The following is a 25,000-nucleotide window of genomic DNA, read 5'->3' on the forward strand; positions in this document are numbered from 1 at the left end:
GCTGAAGTGTGTAATGATGTGTATAGTGTTTACATTTTTGAAAGCTTCGAGCTGCTCTTTTGGTGTGAAAGTTTGAGTTTTGAAGTGAGAAGGTGTGGTTGTGCTTATGTAGCTTTAGAAAAGGGTATTGTGTTTAGACATTGGGGAACATGGAGGAAACGTTTGTGAAATGTGTTTTAGCATTTGAGAAAAACTGTAATCAGGGCCGGGTTTCCCAGATTCGTTAAGAAGCTCTTAAGTGCTAAGAACTTGTTAGGAGGGTTCTTAGAACGTTCTTAGAGCGCTCCTAAGAAGTTCTTAGCACTTCCCCCAGATCAGCAGCGTCAAGGACCGCAAGAAGGCCGTGCTGGCCGACGTCGGCGTCTCCGGTACGACTTACGGTCATTTCCCGCATATAAGCCGCATTGTGTATAAGCCGCAGGACAGTGTTTTATGCAAGTTAAAAGAAACAAAACGATATTAACACTTTGTTAACTGCCCCCCCTGTATTAACCTCATAGCTGAAGAATTTTTGTAAAGTCAATGTATAAGCCGTGGCTAATAGTAGAGAAATGGCAGGACTATCGAACTTGCAAATAATACTCGCATAGATATGTTGTACCATTTATGTAGTAATATTCAGATAAGCTACATCTCAACATTAGGGCACACATTTCCATAGTATGCATAGTATCTAGTGAATAAAGTGTGAAGTCCACCATGCGTTACTCCTCTGTCTGCTCTGGTGGGTATGGCTCAAGTAGAGATCCTTTAGAAAAGATGTCAGTGCTCTGTTGTTTACCAGCACCCTCTGTCAACACACACGAGGCTCAAACAGTATGGCTGTGCTATAGGACTGTCCTCCATTCGCCGTGTTTGCTCTGCTCCCATAGAGATGACATGCATCACCGTACACAGCTGCTGACTGTCACTGTGCGTCTTACGGACAATACGTGCAGCAGATGTCAATATTGTTGTCGTTGTTCAGTTACTCCATTGTACTCATTTGAAATTCAATTTCATGTGTCCTAAGAATGTGCAATGCCAACCTAAGTTCACGTCACATTTACTTCCCATGTTTTCGTGAGCTAAATTATAGCGAGGAACAATACAATTTTAAAAAACACAGTTGAAATGATGTTTTTTGTTGAGGACTTTTTAGCAGCCGGTTGTTGTGCGCCGTCGTCTGGTAATGTTCCCCTTCCGGCCAGCCAATTAAGAATAATGAATGACCGCTGTGCGGAGTGGCTGAGCACCATGAGACAATGGAGCCCTCAGCGCTCCACACTGTCAGCACACACACACACACACACACACACACACACTCAGCACACACACACACACACACACACACACACACTCAGCACACACACACACACACACACACACACACACACACACACACACACACACACACACACACACACACACACATTACACACACACACACATAACACACACACACACACACACACAGGCGCTGTTATCCGTATCACAATAGAGGCATGTTAGCGTGGTGCTGACACAGGCGCGGTTGATGCTCCCAGTGGGGAGGGTGGGGTGATTCTGATTCGGATGTGTCAGTGTCATATACACTCACTCTCACACACACACACACACACACACACACACACACACACACAAACACACACACACACAAGCCTTCACATTCACATACAAACATACAAACATACACACATACAAACATGCATACATACAGTACATACATACACACATACAAATATACGCACTTATCTCCCTCAACAATGGAATTCTCTTCTCTGATTGGCTGATGGGGTGGCCATTAACTTTGTATAACCTGCTACCTTTGAAGTAGTTCCCGTATCACACTTGAATATTAATTCGCCAAACTCGTTGCGAAGTTTAAACGAACTGTCACGTTGCATGCAAGCTGAAATACAGACGTTCAGAACCATAGTAACATTGTAGCATATGACGGAGGTGGATTGTAGCTAGTTGGATGCCATGTAGGCTATAAAAGTAGCGATCTTTCAAAGTTAAAGTTAATCAGAAAGAATCCTGGGATATGCCCGCTTGTCAACCATCCATTTAGAATTAGTAACGGCAGTTTTGTCCTGCAAGTAGAAAGTTGATAATGTGGCGGAAAGTAGTCCCACAGTCAAGACAGTTTTAGCGATGTTAACGGACGCAACGGTGGAATAAAACTATGTTCTAAATATACAGGTTATGAATACAAACGGGAGATAAGCGGGATAACGGCCTTCGAGGTCGACCGGATCGATGGAAATAATGGCACGGCGGAGGTAACTCCGTCTCCGTGCTTCGCACGTCGCCGGAGTTCTAGACCTCCACCTAGCCATTATTTCCATCGAATCGGTCACCTCGTTGGCCGTTATCCCTTACATACACACACACAAACACACACGCACAAACGCTAACACACACGCAGAGACTGACAGATGCACAGTCCAAAGGAAGTGTCTCTAAAGCCTGTTGGCAGTGAAACAACAGAGGATTCCATGTGTTATGAGGTTGACGCTCCAGTGTTAGAGCATCTGAGCCCACAATAAACACCACCTTCAGACAGAGCCCAGCGCTAACGCAATTAGGATTGATTCCGGTCGACGCAGAGCGCTGAGAACATTTCATTCCTTCTCGGGAGATGTCAGCGCTCCAATTATTGTGTTTTCCAAAACTCCTCTGCAGCAGCCAGCTAGCGCCAGACACACAGGATCCTTGTGATGGACACCACTTCCTGTATGTCCCTAGTGTCCCTCATGTGTGTTCTAATCCTGCCAGAAAGACTCAGGAAGTGAGGGAAAAAATGAGGGACGAAAACCAGAGACAAAAAAGGGACAAAATAAGGGACAAAAACCAGAGATGAAATAAGGGGCAAAAAAACTAGGCGTTTGGGCTGAGGCTTGCTCCGTAGACGTTCCTTTGAGGGTCTTCAGATCCCCTCAGATGAGGAGTGCAGCCTGAGTGCCGTGAGGCTGAGTGCAGTCTGCCTGCCAGGTGCAGGACTTCACAAGCCAATGACAGAGTAATGACTTTAATCATATGGATCATGCTTTTAAGTGAGACCTTTATTATAGTAAGTTGTCCTTAACTGACCAGGGTCCTTGTCTCCGACTTCTTTCCCTCTCCCTCTCCTCCTCTGACCTTCTCCCTCTCTCTTTATTTCTCTCCCTTTACCCCTTCTCCTTCTCTCTTTCTCTCTCTCTCTTTCTCTTTCTCTTTCTCTCTCTCTCTCTCTCTGCAGCCTTCTGGTCGTTCATGTGGTTCGTAGGCTTCTGTCTGATGGCCAACCAATGGCAGGTGGCCAAGCTGGAGGACAACCCCTTGCGTGAGGGAGGAGACGCTGCCCGCGCCGCCATCACCTTCTCCTTCTTCTCCATCTTCACCTGGGTATGTATCTCCTCCTCTCTCTTCTCCTCCTCTTCCTCTCTCTCTCCTTCTCTTCCTCCATCACCTCCTTCTTCTCCATCTTCACCTGGGTACGTATCTCCTCCTCTCTCTTCTCCTCCTCTTCCTCTCTCTCTCCTTCTCTTCCTCCATCACCTCCTTCTTCTCCATCTTCACCTGGGTACGTATCTCCTCCTCTCTCTTCTCCTCCTCTTCCTCTCTCTCTCCTCCTCTTCCTCCATCACCTTCTCCTTCTTCTCCATCTTCACCTGGGTATGTATCTCCTCCTCTCTCTTCTCCTCCTCTTCCTCTCTCTCTCCTCCTCTTCCTCCATCACCTTCTCCTTCTTCTCCATCTTCACCTGGGTATGTATCTCCTCCTCTCTCTTCTCCTCCTCTTCCTCTCTCTCTCCTCCTCTTCCTCCATCACCTCCTCCTTCTTCTCCATCTTCACCTGGGTATGTATCTCCTCCTCTCTCTTCTCCTCCTCTTCCTCTCTCTCTCTCCTCCTCTTCCTCCATCACCTCCTTCTTCTCCATCTTCACCTGGGTATGTATCTCCTCCTCCTCTCTCTTCTCCTCCTCTTCCTCCTTCACCTCCTCCTTCTTCTCCATCTTCACCTGGGTACATATCTCCTCCTCCTCTCTCTTCTCCTCCTCTTCCTCTCTCTCTCTGCTCCTCTTCCTCCTTCACCTCTTCCTTCTTCTCCATCTTCACCTGGTCATACATATCTCCTCCTCCTCTCCACTCTCTACTCTTCCTCCTACTCTCTCTCTACTCCTCTCTCTACTCCTCCATCTTCTTCTTCTTCTCCATCATCACCTGGGTATCTCCCCCTCTCTGTTCCTCCTCTTCTTCTATCATCTGTCCAATCTCTCTGACTTTCACTCTGTTTTCACTGTATTTCCTTCAGCATACAGTAGGCATCAGGCTAGATGCCCCCTCCTCTTCCTACTGTGTTGTGACTTGTCTTTTACTTTCTCTCCTGCTGCTTCTTCTTCTCAGGTGACATTTGAAATGTAAAGTCTTGTGTGAAATCTTCAGTTTAAGAATGCTCCTTAACTGTACAGCATTTGCACTTCTACTTTATTCATTCTCACATGCACTGGGAGCTGTGGGTGTGCACAGATGTAAGAATCTGATCTTATCTCATCTGCATAATGTGTGAACACCCACTCCATGGAGACTCAACACCAAAGATTCTAGAGCGGCGCTCTAGAATCTTTGCTCAACACTGCTGAAAGAACAGACATGACATACAGTAGAACACGACAACATAACATGGTTCTGTACTATGTCATCCCATTCCGAAACAATAGGAAAGGAAGAGCTAGTACAAAACATTCAATCATCAGAGGTGCGTTCAAATTTGGCAAACAGTGGCGAACGTTTGTCAAACTCACGTCCAGTTCAAATGTACATGTATGTTGGTGGAGAACTACCACCACAGACTGTTTGCAATTGTTCGCAAACATTCGCTGAAAACTCAAGGCTAATGAAAAACTGCTTGCAAACGTTCCCTATGTTTGTGAATTTGAATGCAAGTCAAGTCTGTGTCAGTAGGTGCATCATCAGAACTTCCCTTGCTTACATGGAACATGATTGGCTCCAATAATATATTGGCTAATGCCAAGAACAGCCAGCCGCCTCATTCACACCCATCTAGTCAGAGTGACATGGAGGCACATGTGTTGAGAAATCCCTAAAGGTGATACTACAGTGTTACTATCCGCCTCATTGTATCGGTTACAATGGAGTCATTCTGTATGCCTTCATTCTGTCATTCTCGCTATACTGTTCAAGTTCTGTTCAGATCATTGTGCTTGTGCTTCACAAGTGATTATGGCTGTATGAGTCAAGGCCAGTATAAAGTGACTAATTAAGGAACATGTATGCCGTCGAGACCAAACAAATAGAGACGGGGAAGGTGTGTTGAGTGGCTGTGGGAAGTGACGGTGCAGTGATGTCCAACTGTGTGGGCCATGCTGATGTGTGTGTGTGTGTGTGTGTGTGTGTGTGTGTGTGTGTGTGTGTGTGTGTGTGTGTGTGTGTGTGTGTGTGCATGTGTGCATGTGTGTGCTTGTGTGTGTCTGTGTGTGTCTGTCTGTGTGTGTGTGTGTGTGTGTGTGTGTGTGTGTGTGTGTGTGTGTGTGTGCTCCGCTCTCGTTGTGTGGGTTCCCCAGGGCGGTCTGATGCTCATGGGTCTGGAAAAGCTGAGGACTGTGTCGTTTGAAGAGGAGTACAACAAGCTGTTCACCCCCCAGCCCCCACCCCCCCTCATCTGAACCCCCCCTTCTCTCTCTCTCTTTCTGTAACCCTCCCTCTTCTTAACCAGTCTACTTGTGCTCTTGTGCTCCTGCGCACACACACACACACACACATGTAAACACACACACACACACACACACACACACAAACACACACACACACACACACACACACACGTACACACACACACGTACACACACACACACACACACACACACACACACACACACACACACATAGGGTTGCCAACTCTGAGAAAATAAAATACGGAACAAAAATACCGGGGGGGGGGGGGCGACTAATAGCCTCAAACTTGAGGCGCGGTTTTGGCAGACTTTGGGGTCAAAGGGCCCACCTACACGTACCTCCACCCCACATCAAATCATCATTATGATTATCATTGTCACAATTATTATTATACTATATTGTATGCACTTTCACTTCAAAGCAGTCAATACTGTGCTAAAAGTGCTTAAAGTGCTAGTTTGTGATATGCACATCAGAGGCCTCCTTCACTAATGTAAGATATTTTTACAATAGTTCATTGCTTTTGCACGATTGCATGAGAAATACTCCTGAAAACAACAGCATATGGGTGCTATTGTTTTGGGATGTTTCCCTTATGCAATCATAGCCTACACTGGTAGGCAAATGGAGAAAAAACGTATAGCCTATGCCTTATAATGAAATTTCATTTGAATGCCTGAATGTAAAGATCCAGGAAACATAATACCAACTTCTGTTTATGGTAAACGGCCCAGCATAAATAAATTAGGCATAAATAATTTACATGTATCTGGAGATCTTTAAATGAAACACTAATCTTTTGACCATGTTATATTCAAATTTGCCTAAACAATACTCAATGCTAAACAATGTAGCCTATTGTATAGCCTACAGTCTCTGTTCTGTTTCTATGGAAGTGGCAAGAATCCACGTTGTTAAATGTCGTTAATTAATGAAATAGCCTTCCAACAGGTTGAAGCAGATCTTTGCCAACGTTATTGTGTAGTTTCAGTTTCTGTCGCGCAAACGTGCAAACGCATGCAATGAACGCTCATACCACCACTTAATTGTATGACTCTATGTTTAATCGCATCGAATTAGCAAGCATTTCCTCCTGATTGCAGAACACGTTTGTTTTATTTTCTGTCGGGCCGCGGTTGCATGATCAATTGCGCAGCTAATTATCAGGTGAAGCACCGGACCTCAATCCATGCCTCGCAGACCAGCAAGCTCCACGTTGCGTCAGGGAGTTTTTTAGGCTTTTTTTGTGTGTAGCCTATGTTTTTAATTGTAGTATGTGTGCATTGAGCAGTTTCTCAGAAATACGGAACAAACAGCGTTCTGTATTAGTTCAATACGGAACAAGACTTTTAGGTGTCAAATACGGGACGATTCCGTATTATACGGAATGGTTGGCAACCCTACACACACACTCATATACACACACACGTGTACACACACACACACACACACACACACACACACACACACACACACAGACTGTACACACGTACACACACACACACACACACACACACAGAAATCTACAGTAGGACTCATCTGCTCTGTCTCTCTGCTGCTGGCAGTCTTGCTGTGTGATTACACGAGTGACCAAATAAGTATGAGCACTGTGACAGGCTCTATGATGTTGATTTCAGGTGAACAGGGTTTATGGAGACATTGCACAGCTGTTCTATGGACGCATACAGTGTATCAAGAGTCACTACTTCTAAATGAATCAGACAACGTTCTAATGCAGTGTGAGACAGACAATGGTCGACGTAGCCAAAGACAAATGTGAAGGTGTGCATGCTTTGCGTGTGTGTGTGTGTGTGTGTGTGTGTGTGTGTGTGTGTGTGTGTGTCCGTGGTGTTATTATTAGCTAGTTATGCAAAATGCAAAAAAAAGCTAATTACCGTTTAGGCCCTGTAATGTGCGTGGGTGAAGGAAACGTTGTCATGGTTACGGCTTACTGGCTCCAAGACTTCTCTGCGGTGTCCTTCATAAAGTTGGACTTGATGCGGCAGGACCCTGTCGTCATCGCCAGAGCCTCTATGTGCAATACTAATTCCATGTGTCCTAATGTGAAAGTAGCCAAAGAACAAATGAAACTACCTATGCCGCTTTAGCTTAACCGTCTAACCTGCTTCAGTTTCCTACTAACAAACTTCTTCTGTTTGTGTCTGTCCCTCGTTCTTCACCTCCATCCTCCCCTGCTTCATCCATCCCTTTTCCTCTCCTGTGCTTGATCAATGCTCCTGATTCACCCAAATCCTCTGGACTCGACAACATCCCCTCTTCCATCACTTGTGACCTTTACAACCACCACCTCTCTCTCTCTCTCTCTCTCTCTCTCTCTCTATCTCTCTCTCTCTCTCTCTTGCTTCCTCCATCATTCTGTCCTTTATTGACTGCCATATCCTTTGCCATTCTGTCCACCCGACCAACTCTCCACCATTGCTCTCCTTACATCCATCCCTCCCTCTCTCCCTCCATCATCCATCCATCCATCTATCCCTCTCCTCCTCCTCCTCCTCCCTCTGTCCGCGTGTGTCCCCCCCCTGAAGGCGGCTCTGTCCTTCCTGGCCTACAAGCGCTACCTGCTGGGCGCCGACTCGGCCCTGTTCTCCACCGAGTACACCGACCCCAGCCAGGACGCCGCCGCCGCCCCCTACAGCGCCTTCTCCGCCGGGGACGACCTGGGCAGCCCCGCCACCGGCACCGGCACCACCGCCCAGCAGGCCAACAGCACCGACGCCTTCGACGGCACCGCCGGCTACCAGCGCCAGGACTACTAACCTCCGGCGCCCGTCTGGGGTGAGGGGTGGGGGTGGGGGTGTGTGTGTGGGGGTGGGGGGGAGGGGGAGGGGGAGGGGGGTGCAGGAGCCAAACTTCAGCACCGACGACTTTATGCTGCTGTTTGGTTTGGGTTTGTTCGGTGTGGTCTGTCAATATGGATGTGCATATCCTACCTGATGGTTTGAACCTTACGCGGCAGGTTTTTTTTGGTTTTCTTCTTCTGTGTGCTGGTCGAATCACTTGGTTCATTAATACCAAGCCCCCCCCCCCCCCTTAACTAGTCAAACCCCCTTACAGAGGAGGAGCTCATTGGGACCGTGCAGCTAGACTTTAGTAGTTTAAGGCTGCACGACACATAGCAACAGATGTGGTCCGAGCAGTTGCCCTCTGCCCCCGAGGGGCACCTGTGTTTGGGTTATGTGGCACTGGTGTTGAGTAGGGGGATAGAACTGGTCATCTTGCACACACACACGCACACACACACACATACTACAATATTATCATACCATTGTGTGTTTGTCTGCGTGTGTATGTGCATGTGTGTGTGAATGTACTCTAGTCGTGTGCAGTCTAATGAAGGACCCCTTGATTATTTTGCCTTGAGCTCGCCATCTCATCTGCCCCGGCCTAGCAACACAGCCTAGAAGGACACACACTCTGACCCACTTTACACCACACGCGCACACACACACACACACACACACACACACACACACACACACACACACACACACACACACACAGGCTCAGTCACGACATGGTAGAGTTAGCCAAAACAAATGTGATATTAGCTACAGGACTGCCATGTTTGGGGGATTGTGTGTTTGTTTATGAAGTGGGACATTGTATGGCTATTCCGATATCTATGCATAGTTGTCACATCAAAGAAAAGGTGTATGATTTCTGCGGTTTCATCATTATGCACATGAATGAAATATTTTTCCCATTTTACAACTGAATGTCAGCTAAATATTAGTGGTGGCCAAACATCATTGCATATATGTTATTATTGGCTCTGTCATCTGTGTGTGCATGCCTGCGTGTGTGTGTGTGTGTGTGTGTGTGTGTGCGTGCGTGCGTGCGTGCGAGTGTGTGTGTGTGTGAGCGTGTGAGTGTGTGTGTGTACAGTATGTGTGTGCGTGTGTATGCGTGTGAGTTGGGATGACCTGACTGCCAATTGCTTCTCACCACCATGGGCCTTTAGTGCTGACTGCCAATCCTTATACCACCACCACCACCACACTCCCACCCTTGGCCAGGCCTACAGTATAACCACAGGACTCCTCTACTGTCTTTAGGAGTCCTGTGTCAAATCACCACCACCCCAACACAGCCCAAACTCCCCAACAAACTGGTGCTTGCGGGAGAAAAAGCTGACCTGCTAGTACTGGATTCTTACAATTAGCGACGTATTTTTGAAGGACAAAACAAAACAAAAATATTACAATTCTGTAAATATGTACATTAAAACACACATAACTGCCTCCAACATCCTAATACATTTCAAATGAATAATTATTTTTTTGAAATTAGTCTAGTTTTCCTTCGGTTGTGCAGCAAACGATCTCAACGTCAGATGTGTGTTTTAGATGAGCAATGCCACTGATTTGCCTCAGCTACAATCCCATCATAAACTGAAAGCAAACTTTCTCAGTTCTTTGTTGTTAAGCGTGTCTGTGTAACTCAACAGTGTGTGTGTACATAAATATACATCTATGCTGTTTATACAGATTCTTGAATTTTATGTATATGAAGTCAACTCCAAAATGATTGAGCGTTTGATAATAATGAGCTAAAACATAGTTAAGGACTTTGAGGCAGGCAATGTAATAGCCTACTGCATGTTTTCAAGATGAATGTGTCCAACATAGGTTGCCAAGGCGACACACAAAGGTCACTAAGGCCATATATAAAGAGCAGAGCTCTGTGTTAGTGGACGATTTGAAACTGCAGTGGAACGAGAAAAAGACTCACCAGCAGGTGTCACTAAATTACAATGTGTGTCCAAGTTCATTTTTGAACATGAAATGACGAGGACTCTTTGAATTATATTCTCTTTTGTGGAGACGCATGGGTTAAGCCAATCCTTCAGGAGATGACTGCATATGTGAGGCTGTAACAATCTCAGTGCTTGGAAAAAAAGATTTAAAAAAAAAATTGGGGCATTACAGTAGTTGTGTACAAACATGTCTAACACTGTATGGTGCACATCCTGTTGACTATCCGACCCAGTCCTTCCCTTTGACTTGGGCTATAAGTCTTGTATTTTGGAATACTTATGAAAACGTATCATATTAGTATACAAATGTGTCCAACAACTGTATTTAGACAAGAGTCAGATTGTGTGTTTCTATGTGTGAAAATAAAATAATAAAAAAAAAATATATAACAAAAGCTTACTTCTATTTGTGTTTTTACATATGTAGGCATTTGGTTGTTAGAAATGTTATAAATAATAACAAATAATATGTTTTGATGTTTCTTCTGTGATGTTACTCTGTTCTCTCTAGATGTGTATTGCAATAGAGTAAAATCAATACTTTTCACCAGTAGGAAACACTATAAGTTTGTCTTCAAAAAACTTCTGATGTCCAAATTATTTATATTTATCATATCCCTCATTTATTCTGCTGGGTATTCAACAACACAACTTGCATTGTTTTTTTGTAAGAGTGTATGATAGGCTACAATGACTGTGTGTCAATGTGCTCAAACGATAGCCACTCTTGGCCTGGTTTCGTTTCCAAATAGGTTGACTCAAATAACAGGATTGTCTAACTTAGACTGGTTTCTTTTGTTCCTTTAAGTAGGGTAATGCTGGTTAATCACCTTGGATGAGAAGAGCCCCAGATCGTTTGTTCCTGCGTTCTTCAGGGGAGGAGGGTCTCTTGCTCTCTCTTGCCCAAATGTGAGTCTGTATCAGTCAGAGAGAGGAAGCCCTCTCTGCTGGTACATCAGGGACGGTGGACAAACACCACACATCACACACAAACATCACACACAAACATCATGGACATACAGTACACAGTGCTGTGTTGCCTGCACTGAGGAGTTCAGACACTGTGGCCAGTTAATTGTTTGCTAATTGTTTGCCTGTATAATTGTTTACCCATGGAGATTACCCCCAGGCAGACAGGCTGCTGAATGGACCATCTGCCCTAGAGCAGATTTGACATTACTGTGAAAGATGGGATTTAACCTCAAGGGTAACACTTTACGATAAGGGTACATGAATTCTCATGAATTCATGCATGAATTAATGCATGAATCATGCATTAATTCATCCCTTAATATATCATGAATAATTATGACTTAACATGAATCCACTGATTGTCATTAATGTCATTAATGAATTCATGCATAAACAACTCATCATCTTATGCATTAATTACGGTTGGCACATCATCATGAATCATGATTAATTAAGCATGATCATGATGACTTTTTGTCGGACAAAATCGTGGACGTCACTGTCATGGAGAAAAAAGAAAAGTTATTACACATGAATTCATGTTAACTAAATGTTATGAGTTATCATGAGTTAATTCATTAAAGAGTCACTTCACCCCATAACTCCACCCACTTCACATTTCTGAAAACGGCTTTCAAAATGGGCGAGACGTTCTGAAATTTGGAGAGAGAGTGCAGCACTGCTGCAACCAATCAACCATGGTGATTTCGTGTCAATCTGGGAATGAGTGCTGCAGACATGGCTTATCACAGGTAGGCTAATCAGGGCAGCAGGTGTTGGGGCGTTTCAGTCCTAATTTCTAACGACCCGGTGACGTAGTGTCGGACTAGAAGTGCAGGACAACGTCAGCATTCCAATAGGATTTTGGACCAACATGCCATGGCATGTTTTCAAACGGTAGTATGCGCGAGAGAGCAATATCTCCAATACAAAATCAGACGAAATGTTACTTTTGTCGAGAAACACGATTTTTGTCAATATTAACCCTGGTAATAGTACAGTTCACCACTTATGAGTATTTTCAATCAATCAACAGCTCAAAAAACCTATTTTAGGGTGCAGTGACCCTTTAACTCATGCATTAATTATACATGAAAAGCTCATTAATTAACATGAATTAATTGTCTGTCATTAATGACATCAGGTATGGACAACAAATCATCTTGAGCATTAGGTACAGTGGATAAATCATTAAGAATAATGATCAATGGGAGTCACGTGGGGTCGCCGAGCAAGATGGCTGCTCACTAGAAGTTGTCCAGAAGCCTCACCGAAATAATGTAATTAATCCGTCAATATCTCCTTATTTACTGTTATTTGTTTACCCAGCAACGACCATTCTTTGTTTTTTCGTCAATTTGCCGTCGAATATAGCATATACCATGGCTACATCCTCGAAATATTTCAAGTCCACACGTGGAAAGCCTGCCATGGATGTTGGTGGTACTAGCCCCAAAGGCTGTGAGCAAAATGCTAGCCTAGAAAACGTTCTGGCTGAAATGAGTAAAATGAGCTCCACGCTCAATACAGTGGCTACAGACGTGTCAACTATTAAAGAGACTACAACGGAACTGAAAAATACTGTCAGCGCCATGCAAGAACGACTGACTGCAGGTAGAAACCCGAATGTCTGATGTGGAGGACACTACACAACAGTTGCTCAATGACCGCGAGGTAAATGGTAAGCGGCTAGACACGTTGTGGAGCCGTGTAGAGGATTTAGAGAACAGAAGCCGCCGTAATAATATCAGGCTGCTAGGCCTGGCAGAGGGCAAGGAAGGGGACAACATGAAGGCATGCATTGAAAAGATCTTGTCTGAGGGGTTAGGCATGGACATGGACAGTGAACTTGAAATTGAGAGGGCTCATCGTTCTCCCGGTTTTCGTCTGGAGGAGAACAAACCTCCGAGATTAATAATGATCCGATTTTTGCGATCTTCTGCAAGAGAGAAAGTATACTCTAAGAATTAGAGGTGCTTCGAGGCACTTTGGGGATTCTCCAGGAACCTTCCCATCTTTGGGGTTCTTTGAGGAACCTGCATGGCCATTGTTTGTCCGCGAGCGTGGAACATTTTGAACTGCCGTGACGGACTTTCCAACGACTTTCCATTCAACGAACAACTCAAAGGTGGGTAACATTAACGTTAGCGAGTCTATACTGCTTAACATTAACTTTTATATCTGTCAATTAATTTTAGACCTAGAAATGTCTAGTGACAACATGTCCGGGGTAGTCAGCGTCGACATGAATATTCCCATAGTCCAGCTGCTAAATCGGTTTTGGTTATCACTTATCATAGCTAGCTAGCAGCTAATCGTTCCCTGAATGCTAGCTTAGTTAACGTCAGTCATAATACACAAACATACATTTAGCCTAGGCTACTATAATCTCCTATTTTTCCCGTTTGACTAAAGATATGTTTAAAGCTGTCGTTGAAAATGACACCACAGTTTGTTTGATACTTGGGATGCCAGCACCAGCTAGCAATGTCGCCACAGTAGTTCGTACAGTCTGCTGCCTCTGCTAGTTGACAGTTACAAGTAACGTTAGCAGCTAAATGGAAACATTGTTATCATGTTGTTACATTGGACTAGTGTTGCGCAGTGTTGTCGCCACTAGGAATCCTGTTAGATTTTAATCCTTTTTTTTTTTATCACAATGGATTTATTTGCAAAGTGAATTATAGAATCAAAGGGGTGTAGAAATCTGACCTTTTCTTTACCTTTCATTCATTTCAGAATGAACAAATCTGTGGAAGAAGAAGTGTGTGACTGGCTATCTCCCCCATGGGTCTGCTTTAAGCTGCATGTGGTGAGCTTATTGCCCTTCTATGCTTTTATCAACTATTCCTGTTTGCTTTTGTTTATGTAAAGCACACTGAATGACCTCTGTGTATGAAATGCGCAATATAAATAAAGTTGACTTGACTTGCCTTGACTTATACAACAGGACTATGGGTCAATTTACGCCAGACTTACACTTTAACATCCAGGATCGTCATGAGTCCAATATTGCTTCTAAGCAGCCGTTCTCCTTGCATAGGACCTCTCACAACCAATCGTACTTTGCATTAAACGTGTTTTTTTTATCATTTGCAGACTGGACCGAGTAATCAGACAGCCAATGTGCAAGGAGAGGATGCAGCCAGCGTGCAAGGAGAGGATGCAGCCAGCCTCAGGTGTCACCAGGAAAAAAATGCGGGCCGAATGCCTTAAGAAACATCCCAATCTATCCATCCTGCAAGACAAAATGATCCGCACACGAGTAGAGAGGAGAAAATACTTGCAAACTCATTCAACTATGGAGGCCCTTGAAGAATATCCTGGGCTAAGATTCCCAGTTATAGTAAGTACTATAACTAACGATTCCCTCATCAGCTCTAAAATCAAATGTATCTCACATAGTATTTAATATTTGTTTTCTCTCTCTCTGTGGCTGTCTCTCTCTGTCTATCTGTGTGTGTGTGTGTGTGTGTGTGTGTGTGTGTGTGTGTGTGTGTGTGTGTGTGATTACAGCTCCTCACAGAATCACAAAGCCAGCTAGATGTTGACATAGACCGCAGCATCATGACAGGAATGGGTCAAATCGCAAAGAAGGTCATAGAGGAATGTCAGCGGCGAGCTACTGGACAGGACCTCTTTTGCATGTATGAGGAGGCCAAATCAATGCAACATGAGGAGTGTCACAGAGGTGAGAGTTCAGGGTATCCTCTCTATTATATTAAATGCATGTGCCATGTCATCTAAGTTAATCTTATTAGTCATTCTTAAATATAATTCAATTTTACATTTGCAAATGTAAAACATACAACAATACACTGTATACATGCAAGCACTAGTGAATGAATGTACATGTGGGAAAGTTCTTTCTCTAATATATTTTGAATTTCTATTTCTCTTTTAAACAAAAGGTCTGCAAGTCATCCTGGGCACCTTGCTCCTTCCATACCTGTTCAGAGAGAACCCCAAAGCACTTTATGTGATCAATAGAAAGGTAAGGTTTGTCAATTAGCCAAAATTATGTTTGTTGCTTGTTATTGATTTCCCATTTGTAACATCTCATTGTCGTTTGTATGTGTTAATGTATGCATTTATCTATGTATGTATGTATGTATGTATGTATGTATTTATTTATTTACTTATTTATTTATTTGGTTGCTAGGATCCAGAGGTTCCAACGCCGGTACTGGTCATTACAGGGAACCCCTTCATGGAGGCTTCTTTTGCTGTTCAACTCGACTTTCAGGATGTCCTTACCCAAGAAGTTGATGAGGTCACCCAGGCTTTGGCCACCCTAATGTCTATTTATTTTGTTTTTAATATTGAATACCATAAGAGTGTAAAAAACACCCTCTGTTTCATACAAAAATACCTAATGTCAAACACACCAGAGGGAAAGATCAGCCCCACTGTAATTAAAATGGCCAATTATTTATTTTCTTAATTTGTTTTGTATTGGTCGAAATATATATATCTCTGAGGATATAATGCAAAAAAAAAGAGTCTCACACACACACACACACACACTCAGAGTTTGACTCTTTGCTCTGCTGTCTCCTTTAGGTAGTAGGTAGTGTTTATTATTAATTATTTATTTATTTTGTTTGTTTATTTTGTAATTATTATTATTATTGTAGGCTATGTATTTATTAATGTATTAACTTTATTCATTCATTCATTCATTCAATTATTTATTCATTCATTTATGTATTTATGTGCCAGGATCCAGAGAATACTTGTTAAATTATTGAATAAAATCTGTGGAAAACATTCCTTTGTTGTCAGTATTGTCAATAATAATAATAATAATAATAATAATAATAATAAACATAAACATGCATGATAACAACATGCATGATAAAAGGCCTAGTAGTAATAATAAGGCCTAATAATTGAAGGGTTCCTTGAAGAACCTTTCATGAAGGATCCCTGAGGAACCCCTGTGAGCTGAAAAGGTTCCCCCACAGTGGCAATGGTGAGGAACCCCAAAAGGTTCCTCGAGGCTCCTCTAATTCTTAGAGTATACTTAAAGCAGCGAAGAAGAAGGGTGGAGCGACGTGGAGCGGATGTAAACTTTCACTTTTCCCAGACATGACAAGAGATCTGGCTGAAAGCTGAAAAGCCTTTGCAGCGGCCAAACAGCTACTGCACGCCAAGAACGTGAAGTTCACCCTTGCTTTTCCTGCGACACTCCGGTTTACGTGGATGGGGAGGAGCAGAAAGTTTCAAGATGCATCGGAGGCTGTCAAGTTCATTGAACAACACGGAAGGTGACGAGAGGGACCACGTTGATGAGGAGTGATGCACAATGACAGTTAACCTTAAGGGAGAGTTTGAGAAAGGTATGGTGAGGCTGGATGGTTTCTATCTGAGGCTATCTAAACCTAGGAGGGCGGACGTTCCACAGACCAGCAGAGTTTATTTTTATTTTGTATTGTTATAACAGAGAAGGGTCTCTAGTTAGTAGGAGTCTCTTCAGTGAATGTTTAGACGTTTTTGTGTTTTTCCTTCTATTGTAGAGGGAGTGTTTGTTTTGACCAGTTTGGTCATATATGTTCTTTTAAAAATTACATTTGGCACATGCTCAGCATCAATGGTACAAAAACGTATGGATAATGTAACTTAGGTCAGGCAACATGGTTCAGTTATTTAGGCTATATCTTATACTATTACTTACAATATTTTTTACTTTCTCATGGTATGAATGGCAAATAATGTTTATGTTAAAATAGTATCCTGGAATATTAATGGCTGTGGGAATCCTGTGAAAAGGAAGAAAGTACTTTCATATCTCAAACATAAACAAGCTGACATAGCATTCATTCAGGAGTCACATCTAATGGATGAGGAAGCTAAGAAATTTAAAAGAGACTGGATTGGGCAGGTGCAGGTCTATTATAGCTCCTTCTCAAGCAAGAAAAATGGAGTTCTTATTTTGGTGCATAAAAGGTTAAACTTATCAGTTTTAAGAGAATTTAAGGATACTAACGGTAGAATTATTTGTCTGGAATCCATCATAAATGGTATGGCATTGACATTGTGCAACATCTATGCTCCTAATAAAGGAGATCCCTCTTTTTTTCATGAGGTCAATACTATACTGGGAAACTCACAGGGACAAATTATTTTGGCAGGAGATTTCAATCAGGTCTTAGATGGGACCCTTGATAAAAGTAGATTTTTAGGGACTTCAGCACCAAAGGATAGAAGTGCTATTCACATGTTGCGTGAAGACAATGGTTTGGTTGATGTATGGCGATTGGTTAATCCAAGCAAACGAGAATACACATTCTACTCACATTGCCATAAATCCCACTCCAGAATAGACTTTTTTTTGGTCTCACAGACCCTGATTAATGCTGTTATTGATAGTAGTATTAACGCTATTTCCCTGTCAGACCATGCACCTGTTGAACTTTGTGCGAATATCCACTCAGATAAACTTAGGCGGGGCAGATGGAGATTGAGTACTTCTTTATTGCAAGATGAGGTATTTACTACAGGACTTGCAGAGGACCTATCCTCATTTTTTGAGATCAATATGGGTAGCACAGATAGCGTGGCAATGGTTTGGGAGGCATCTAAGGCCTATATTAGAGGCAAGCTTATTGCACAAACCTCCAAAAGAAAAAGAGAACATATTAATAAAATTCAAAAATTGGAAGCAGAATTACATGACATGGAAAAAGATTTGGCCAATCAGTATTCTGACAGCTTATTTAAAAACATTTGCCAATGTAAATTTCAAATTCATGACATCTTTAATAAAAAGGCAGAACATGCATTGTTTAGACTTAAGACAACCTTTTATGAGTCAGGAGAGAAAACTGGTAGACTTTTGGCCAGACAACTCAAAGAACAAAACTCCGCTCACATAATTCCAGCAATAAGAGCAGGGGGCTCTCTTGTTACATCCTCTAAGGAAATTAATGATGTCTTTAAGGAATTCTATGACAATCTGTATAGGGGTGGTTGACGTTTTAGGCCGAAAAAAAGTTTTTGAAAAAAAATTCAGACATTATGCATGGAAATCACTTAGTTATGTTGTACTGACTCTCCCATTCCCAAAATATGTATGATCTTTTAGAATTTGTATTGGAATTCATATTTATTCACTAATGTCTTGTGTTAGTGACTAAAATTATCATATGGTGTGACATGAAAGTTATTGTGTGTAAAACTATGATGGGGTATATATTTTTTATGTGAGTCAGTGTATCATAATCTTCTATCTTTACTTCATCAAGATCTAGCATTTCCTTGTGGAAATGTATTATATTTTACAGTATATTTATTCATCAATACACAAAGTAAGGCATTTGTCCCTAATCTTTCAATAAACTTCATATTAATTTGGACATATCTTGATACAAAAGAAATGAAATGCATACAATGTTTGCTGACCCTATTTCCTATCTGTTACATTCAGATTTGTATGATTTAGACTCCGAAAGCCTTTTTATTTTCATAATTTCTTGATGTTTCTTGATGTCACACCAAATGATATGGTGTCACACCATATGATAAATCACACCAAATAACAATCTGTTAACGCAAAAATGTGAATATATGCATTTCACAAACAATAAATCACAGTTTAAGACAAATATATCACATAAAGGATCACTGTTAAAAACTCAGAACTTTGTCAAACAGAATTCCACCAGATATTGTATAGCACTTGGGTAATAGGTGCCACATATTAAATAATAAATGTTAACAAAATGTTAAATATGTTAAAATATGTATAACTCTAAACTATTAATTAAACATATGTTTGAAAAAAACATTATTTATGTAGGAAAATACAGATTATATCATATAGTGTGACAAATAAATCATATGGTGTGACAGCAAAACCCCATCACACCATATGATATGGGGTCACTCCATATGAGGTTTCATGCACTTAGCAGAACAATGAGTCTTGAGGCTACATGCTAGGACCAAAATCATATGCTCACTTTAACATGGTAACATAGATGTAAAGGTAATTTTGACCAAAAAACTATTTACTTTTGAAATTTTCCTGAAAAATGGGTCACACCAAAAGACAGTGAAAAGTGGAACTGAGATAGGAGTGCTGGAAATACTTGATTTATTGAAAGAAATATGAGAGATAACTCAACATGTAAACTTTCAATGTCCTTCTGAGAAGTTACTGTATTATACTTCCTGAATGAGGAAGGACCCCCTATCCCTAAAGGTCTCCACACAATTGCACATTTAAAAAACATAATTTAGGGTCACACCATATGATATTGATTTTTGGGACAAAATGTTTTTGTTTATGGCTTGTTCAAAAATATTATGCCTGGACTTTAAACACTACAGACTTAAAAGTAGACATATTTAGTATTCATTGTATTTAAGTAATGGGAAAATATATTAAATAGATTTTTTTTAATTCAAAATCAAACTTTATGAAATGGGCTCGGGACAGTCACGTTTCCTGGTTTGGCTGAACATTTTGAGAAATAGGAATATGACTGGCATGAATGGTCCATATGTTCATATAAATCAGTTTTTTCTGAACAATATAACCACATTTATTTTTAGATTAGACATTTCTTTACTTCAGTTTGACACTCTGGACCAAAAAAAGGCCATGTCATGTCAACCACTCCGTTTGGTACTCCAAATAAGACAGAAATGTTGGACTTTTTCACAAATGTCAACCTCCCAATCTTATCTGCTGAACAGGCAGATTTTCTTGATAAACCAGTGACTCAGGATGAGGTGAAAACTGCTATTAGAGCTATGAATACAGGGAAATCACCCGGAACTGATGGGTTCCCAGTAGAGTACTATAAAGAATATAATTACTCCAATATTGACAAAGGTATTTCAGGAAGCTTTTGAGACTGGTACATTGCCGCCATCTCTTAACGAAGCACTTATATCGCTGATTCCAAAGAAAGGTAGAGATCATATGGACCCTGCTAATTTCAGACCAATTAGCCTCATTAATGTTGATAGTAAAATACTGGCTAAGGTGTTGGCCCTAAGGCTTGAAACAGTTTTACCATACATTATCCACACAGATCAAGTGGGCTTTATAAAAGGTAGATCTTCTACAGACAATCTGCGAAGGCTTATGCACTTAAAGGGATATTCCGCCATTTTTGGAAATGTAGCAACGAGCAACGAGCAAAACAATCGATATTTACCTTGTTCCCGTTCATCCAGCCATTCTGTGAGTCTGGCTATGCAACTTTTAGCTTCAGCCTAGCATAGATCATTGAATCGGATTAGACCATTAGCTTCTCGCCTGCTAGCTTCATGTTTAAAAGTGACTAAGATTTCTGGTAATTTTCCCATTTAAAACGTGTCTCCTCTCAAGTTAGAAAGTGCAATAAGACCAACTGAAAATGAAACCTGGCGTTTTTCTAGGCTGATTTGACATGGAACTACACTCTCATCTGGCGTAATAATCAAGGCAACTTGCAAACGTACCATAGGCGCAGTGATATCTTACGCAGCATCTGAAAATAGTCCCCATAGACAACAAGCAGTAGTAGTGCCAGTAGCTGCAAGTTGCCTTGATTATTACGCCAGATGAGAGTGTAGTTCCATGTCATATCAGCCTAGAAAAACGCCAGGTTTCATTTTCAGTTGGTCTTATTGCACTTTCTAACTTGAGAGGAGACACGTTTTAAATGAGAAAATTACCAGAAGTCTTAGTCACTTTTAAACATGAAGCTAGCAGGCGAGAAGCTAATGGTCTAATCCGATTCAATGATCTATGCTAGGCTGAAGCTAAAAGTTGTATCGCCAGACTCACAGAATGGCTGGATGAACGGGAACAAGGTAAATATCGATTGTTTTGCTCGAGGGAAGGTGGAAAATGAGCGTATTTCCAAAAATGGCGGAATATCCCTTTAATGTGGTCACACTCTTCCAGTGCAGCGCCAGTGGCTGCCATATCATTGGATGCTGAGAAGGCCTTTGACAGGGTTGAGTGGGGTTTTTTACACTCGGCCCTGTCAAGATTTGGTTTTGGTCCTGGCTTTGACAGGTGGATAAAAATAATGTATAGCAATCCCAAAGCTGCAGTCATGACAAATGGTCTAACTTCGTCATTCTTTAATCTTTCTAGAGGAACCCGGCAGGGATGTCCTCTTTCGCCACTCTTATTTACAATTGCATTGGAACCTCTGGCAGTGGCCATAAGAGAACACCCTGACATTAAAGGAGTAGAGGGTGGTGGAATTGAGCATAAGCTAATGCTGTATGCGGATGATATTCTATTTCTGACTAGTGATCCTCAAAATTCCTTACCTTCACTAATGAATGTCATTGGCAAATATTCCGAGCTATCAGGTTATAAAATCAATTGGTCTAAGTCTGAGGCGATGCCAATATCTAAACACTGTCACCCACAAGTAGTAACACAGTACAATTTCAGATGGGTTCCAAGAGGCATGGTATATTTGGGCATCAAGTTATGTCCAGACATCAGCGAGATAACAACTCTGAACTTTGAACCACTTCTTCAGAAAATCAAAACAAATCTAGGAAAATGGGGAAAGTTGAACCTTAGTCTTTGGGGTAAAGTTAATGTAATTAAAATGGTAATAGCACCACAGTTTAACTACATATCTATGATGTTACCGCTTACCATATCTGATCATATTTTTAAACAATATGATAATCACATTAGAGAATTTCTTTGGGCAGGGAGGAAGCCCAGATTTAAGATGAGTAAAATGTGTGCGCCCAAAGATAAAGGAGGGCTCAGCCTGCCTGATGATAGACTCTATAGTTTGTCATTTGAAATGGCTAAAATTGCCAACCATTGGAGAGGAACGGTGTCTGGATTGGAGTGGGCCGCTATAGAGAGGACTATTGCTACACCATTTCATCCTATAAATGTGATATCCCAACATAGGAAGGAGAAAGGGAAGGAGGTGAATCCAATTGTTAAACATTCTTGTGAAGTCTGGGCAAAGGCTCATAAAATGCACAAACTATCACAGTACAAACAGCCCTATGCCTCACTTTGGTTCAATCCAGAAGTACAAATAGGGAAAAAGAAAGTTTTTTGGAAACGGTGGCTGGATAATGGAATAAACACAATTAGTGACCTTTATAAAGATGGTGTATTTATGTCATTCACGGAATTGGTCCATACGTACAAACTGGAAGATAGAGGAGACTATTGGAAGTATCTACAAATCAGACATTGTGTGATGAAAAAGTTTCTGTCAGGTAAAGCAGATAACCCAATTGTTGACTATCTTGACAACCCATTTAACCATAAGGCTTCAACATTTTACAAAAACTCAATTTACTTAACTAGCAGCGTGTGTGACAATTTGAGAATAATCTGGCAGAAAGACCTTGATTGTACAATTGACATGGATACATGGACACGGATTATGGCTGATAATGGTAAATATATTAAGGAAGCTAGGGGGAAATTTACTCAGTACAAAATCCTGCACCGGTACTACTGGACACCAAATAGGCTTTTCAAAATAGGTCTAATAAATACCAATATGTGTTGGAAATGCAAATCTGAGATGGGCACCTTTTTGCACCTCTTATGGGACTGCTCTATGGTAAAGCCATTTTGGCATAACATACTGGATTTCATGGGGATATGGGCGGGAGTTGCCTTGCCGATATCTCCAAGACTATGCCTCTTGGGAGATAGAACAGAAACTCCAACCCTGACAAAAAGTGCATATTCAGTTCTGATGGTTGGGTTGGCCTCTGCTGCCCGAATTATATTAAGACACTGGAAATCACCCATAACCCCTACAATGCAGGAGTGGAAACTCCTCATGAGTGAGACAGCATCATATGAGGTTATGTTGGCCAGGATAAGGGGCAAAGAGCCTGGGACACTGGGGATTTGGGATTACTTTATGGTCCACCTGACCTCTAATTAGTGGCCTGATTGTGAGATTGTGACTGGATTTTTATGTACTTCATTTGACATACTGATGTTTTGTTTGATTGCTTTGTCTGACTAAAGCTATTGTGTTTCTTGCCTGATCTATTGTATGCTTTTTTCTTTTTCAATTTTCACACGGCTTATTGCCAGGATGATCTATGTTTTGACTGAGCTATTACCTCAGTGCCTGACCTTATATGATCTTTGTTAACTGTACCATATGAGCTGATGTTTGTTATTATGTGTTTTAATTGCAAATAAAAATTTAAATAACAAGAATAATGATCAATTACATGATCATGTTGATTTCTTGGTTTTTGAAATGTGGCATTAACTCTGGTAGCTAAAACAAGGCATTAACTCTGGTAGCTATTTGAATGGAATGGAAAGGCTATATTTTACTTCTCGTATTCAAAAAGAAGCAGAAATTCCTAATACCTTGAAATTGAAAAGGATACCAAATACACCGATGTACTTGAAATTATGTTAACCAGAGTTAATGCCTTGTAAAAGTAGCAAAATGCTACTGTTTCGCCAGAGGGGGGTGCCAAACTTCATTTGTTTTATTGTAAATGTTTATTCTGGTGTTACCAACACACCTGTAACTACATGCATTTATTCTGTGAACGGGGCTTAGATGCAATATTATAACTTTACACACTACATGTCCATATACTTTTCTATTTCCACATAGATTTTCATGATCCTACTACCTACCCCACATAGCATTTCATTTACATGGAAATGACACAAAATACAAACATGCCTTGTTTTATTGTTATTACTGTCATGGTTATTTGTTGTGGAGACTTTGTGGGAAAGCATTAATTAACTGCTGTATTTGAAGAGGAAATAGTGACTGATACCAAGTGAAAAAGATAAACAGTTTTTTTTAATACCCTAAATATCACACTTAATGCACGTTTTTCCAAAATTGAGGGCCCTTTCGAGAGTTAAGAGACACTAAATACAGACTTTAAATTGTTTACACATGCTTATTATGAGTTGATCTTCCACCCTAGAAAATTTGGGGAGGCTGGGGAACATATAAGTCAAGATATTAATGCCCAGACATGGCATGTGATTTTCAAGCTGTAAAAATGAAAGAATTTCAAGGTCTAAAAAAGATATAAAGACAGATGATTTCCACAGAAATATTTCACAGGCCTTGGTTTTAGGACCCATTGATGATATACACAAAGTTTGAACAAAATCTGAGACGGTGCAGCAACAATCTTGTCTGATTTGACACGGAATGACCCAAAAGCAATAACACACGAGCCCACCAAATTTGATTAATTTCCGTGAATGTTTGTGTCAACCACAACAGACAATGCGCTAGGTGGCACTATAGAGTCCTTAAGCCACACCCTAGGCCAGAGCTCTGTCTCTGACTAGCGATAGCAATAACACACAAGCCCACCAAATTTGGTTCATTTTTGTGAATGGGTGTGGCAACTACAACAGACAACGCACTAGGTGGCGCTATAGAGTCCCTACGCCACCCCCTAGGCCAAAGCTCTGTCTCTGACTAGCGATAGCTATAACACACAAGACCAACAAATTTGGTTCATTTTCGTGAATGTTTGCGTCAACCACAACAGACAACGTGCTGCTAGGTGGCGCTATAGAGTCCCGAAGCCACACCTTAGGCCAGAGCTCTGTCTCTGACTAGCAGAAGCAATTCCA

The 25,000-nt window shown here is 41.5% G+C and overlaps 2 protein-coding genes across 3 annotated transcripts in view; both read left to right on the top strand.

Moving 5' to 3' along the window:
* Positions 1-8,450, top strand: part of LOC134075837 (synaptogyrin-1-like) — a 21,484-nt gene extending 13,034 nt beyond the window's left edge. Inside the window, exons 3-4 of the mRNA XM_062530895.1 lie at positions 3,224-3,369; positions 8,207-8,450. Of these exons, the coding sequence (XP_062386879.1) occupies positions 3,224-3,369; positions 8,207-8,437 (377 nt within the window). The 3' untranslated portion in view covers positions 8,438-8,450. The remainder of the gene's footprint in view (positions 1-3,223; positions 3,370-8,206) is intronic.
* A 5,717-nt stretch (positions 8,451-14,167) lies between these two features.
* Positions 14,168-16,125, top strand: LOC134075847 (uncharacterized). 2 transcript variants are annotated; one of them, XR_009938504.1, is made up of 5 exons: positions 14,168-14,221; positions 14,509-14,755; positions 14,926-15,100; positions 15,321-15,403; positions 15,572-16,125. XR_009938504.1 is itself a non-coding variant. In XM_062530896.1 (4 exons), exons 1-4 carry the CDS (start codon positions 14,534-14,536, stop codon positions 15,851-15,853), a joined length of 762 nt encoding a protein of 253 aa, XP_062386880.1. In that variant the 5' UTR covers positions 14,391-14,533; the 3' UTR covers positions 15,854-16,123. The 2 variants fall into 2 exon arrangements, 1 of the variants encoding a protein (XP_062386880.1); XM_062530896.1 differs by lacking the exon at positions 14,168-14,221 and having other exon boundaries at positions 14,391-14,755; positions 15,572-16,123.
* Positions 16,126-25,000: the final 8,875 nt, after the last annotated feature.

The sequence above is a fragment of the Sardina pilchardus genome, chromosome 1 (assembly GCF_963854185.1).
Source record: "Sardina pilchardus chromosome 1, fSarPil1.1, whole genome shotgun sequence".
Taxonomy (NCBI): Eukaryota; Metazoa; Chordata; class Actinopteri; order Clupeiformes; family Clupeidae; genus Sardina; species Sardina pilchardus.

Excerpts from the sequence above, each read along its gene's own strand:
- LOC134075847 (XM_062530896.1), top strand. The coding sequence starts at position 14,534 with ATGTGCAAGGAGAGGATGCAGCCAGCGTGCAAGGAGAGGATGCAGCCA. Across the intron at positions 15,101-15,320 it reads ACATGAGGAGTGTCACAGAG|GTCTGCAAGTCATCCTGGGC; the intron begins GTGAGAGTTCAG and ends TTTAAACAAAAG. Across the intron at positions 15,404-15,571 it reads TTTATGTGATCAATAGAAAG|GATCCAGAGGTTCCAACGCC; the intron begins GTAAGGTTTGTC and ends TTTGGTTGCTAG.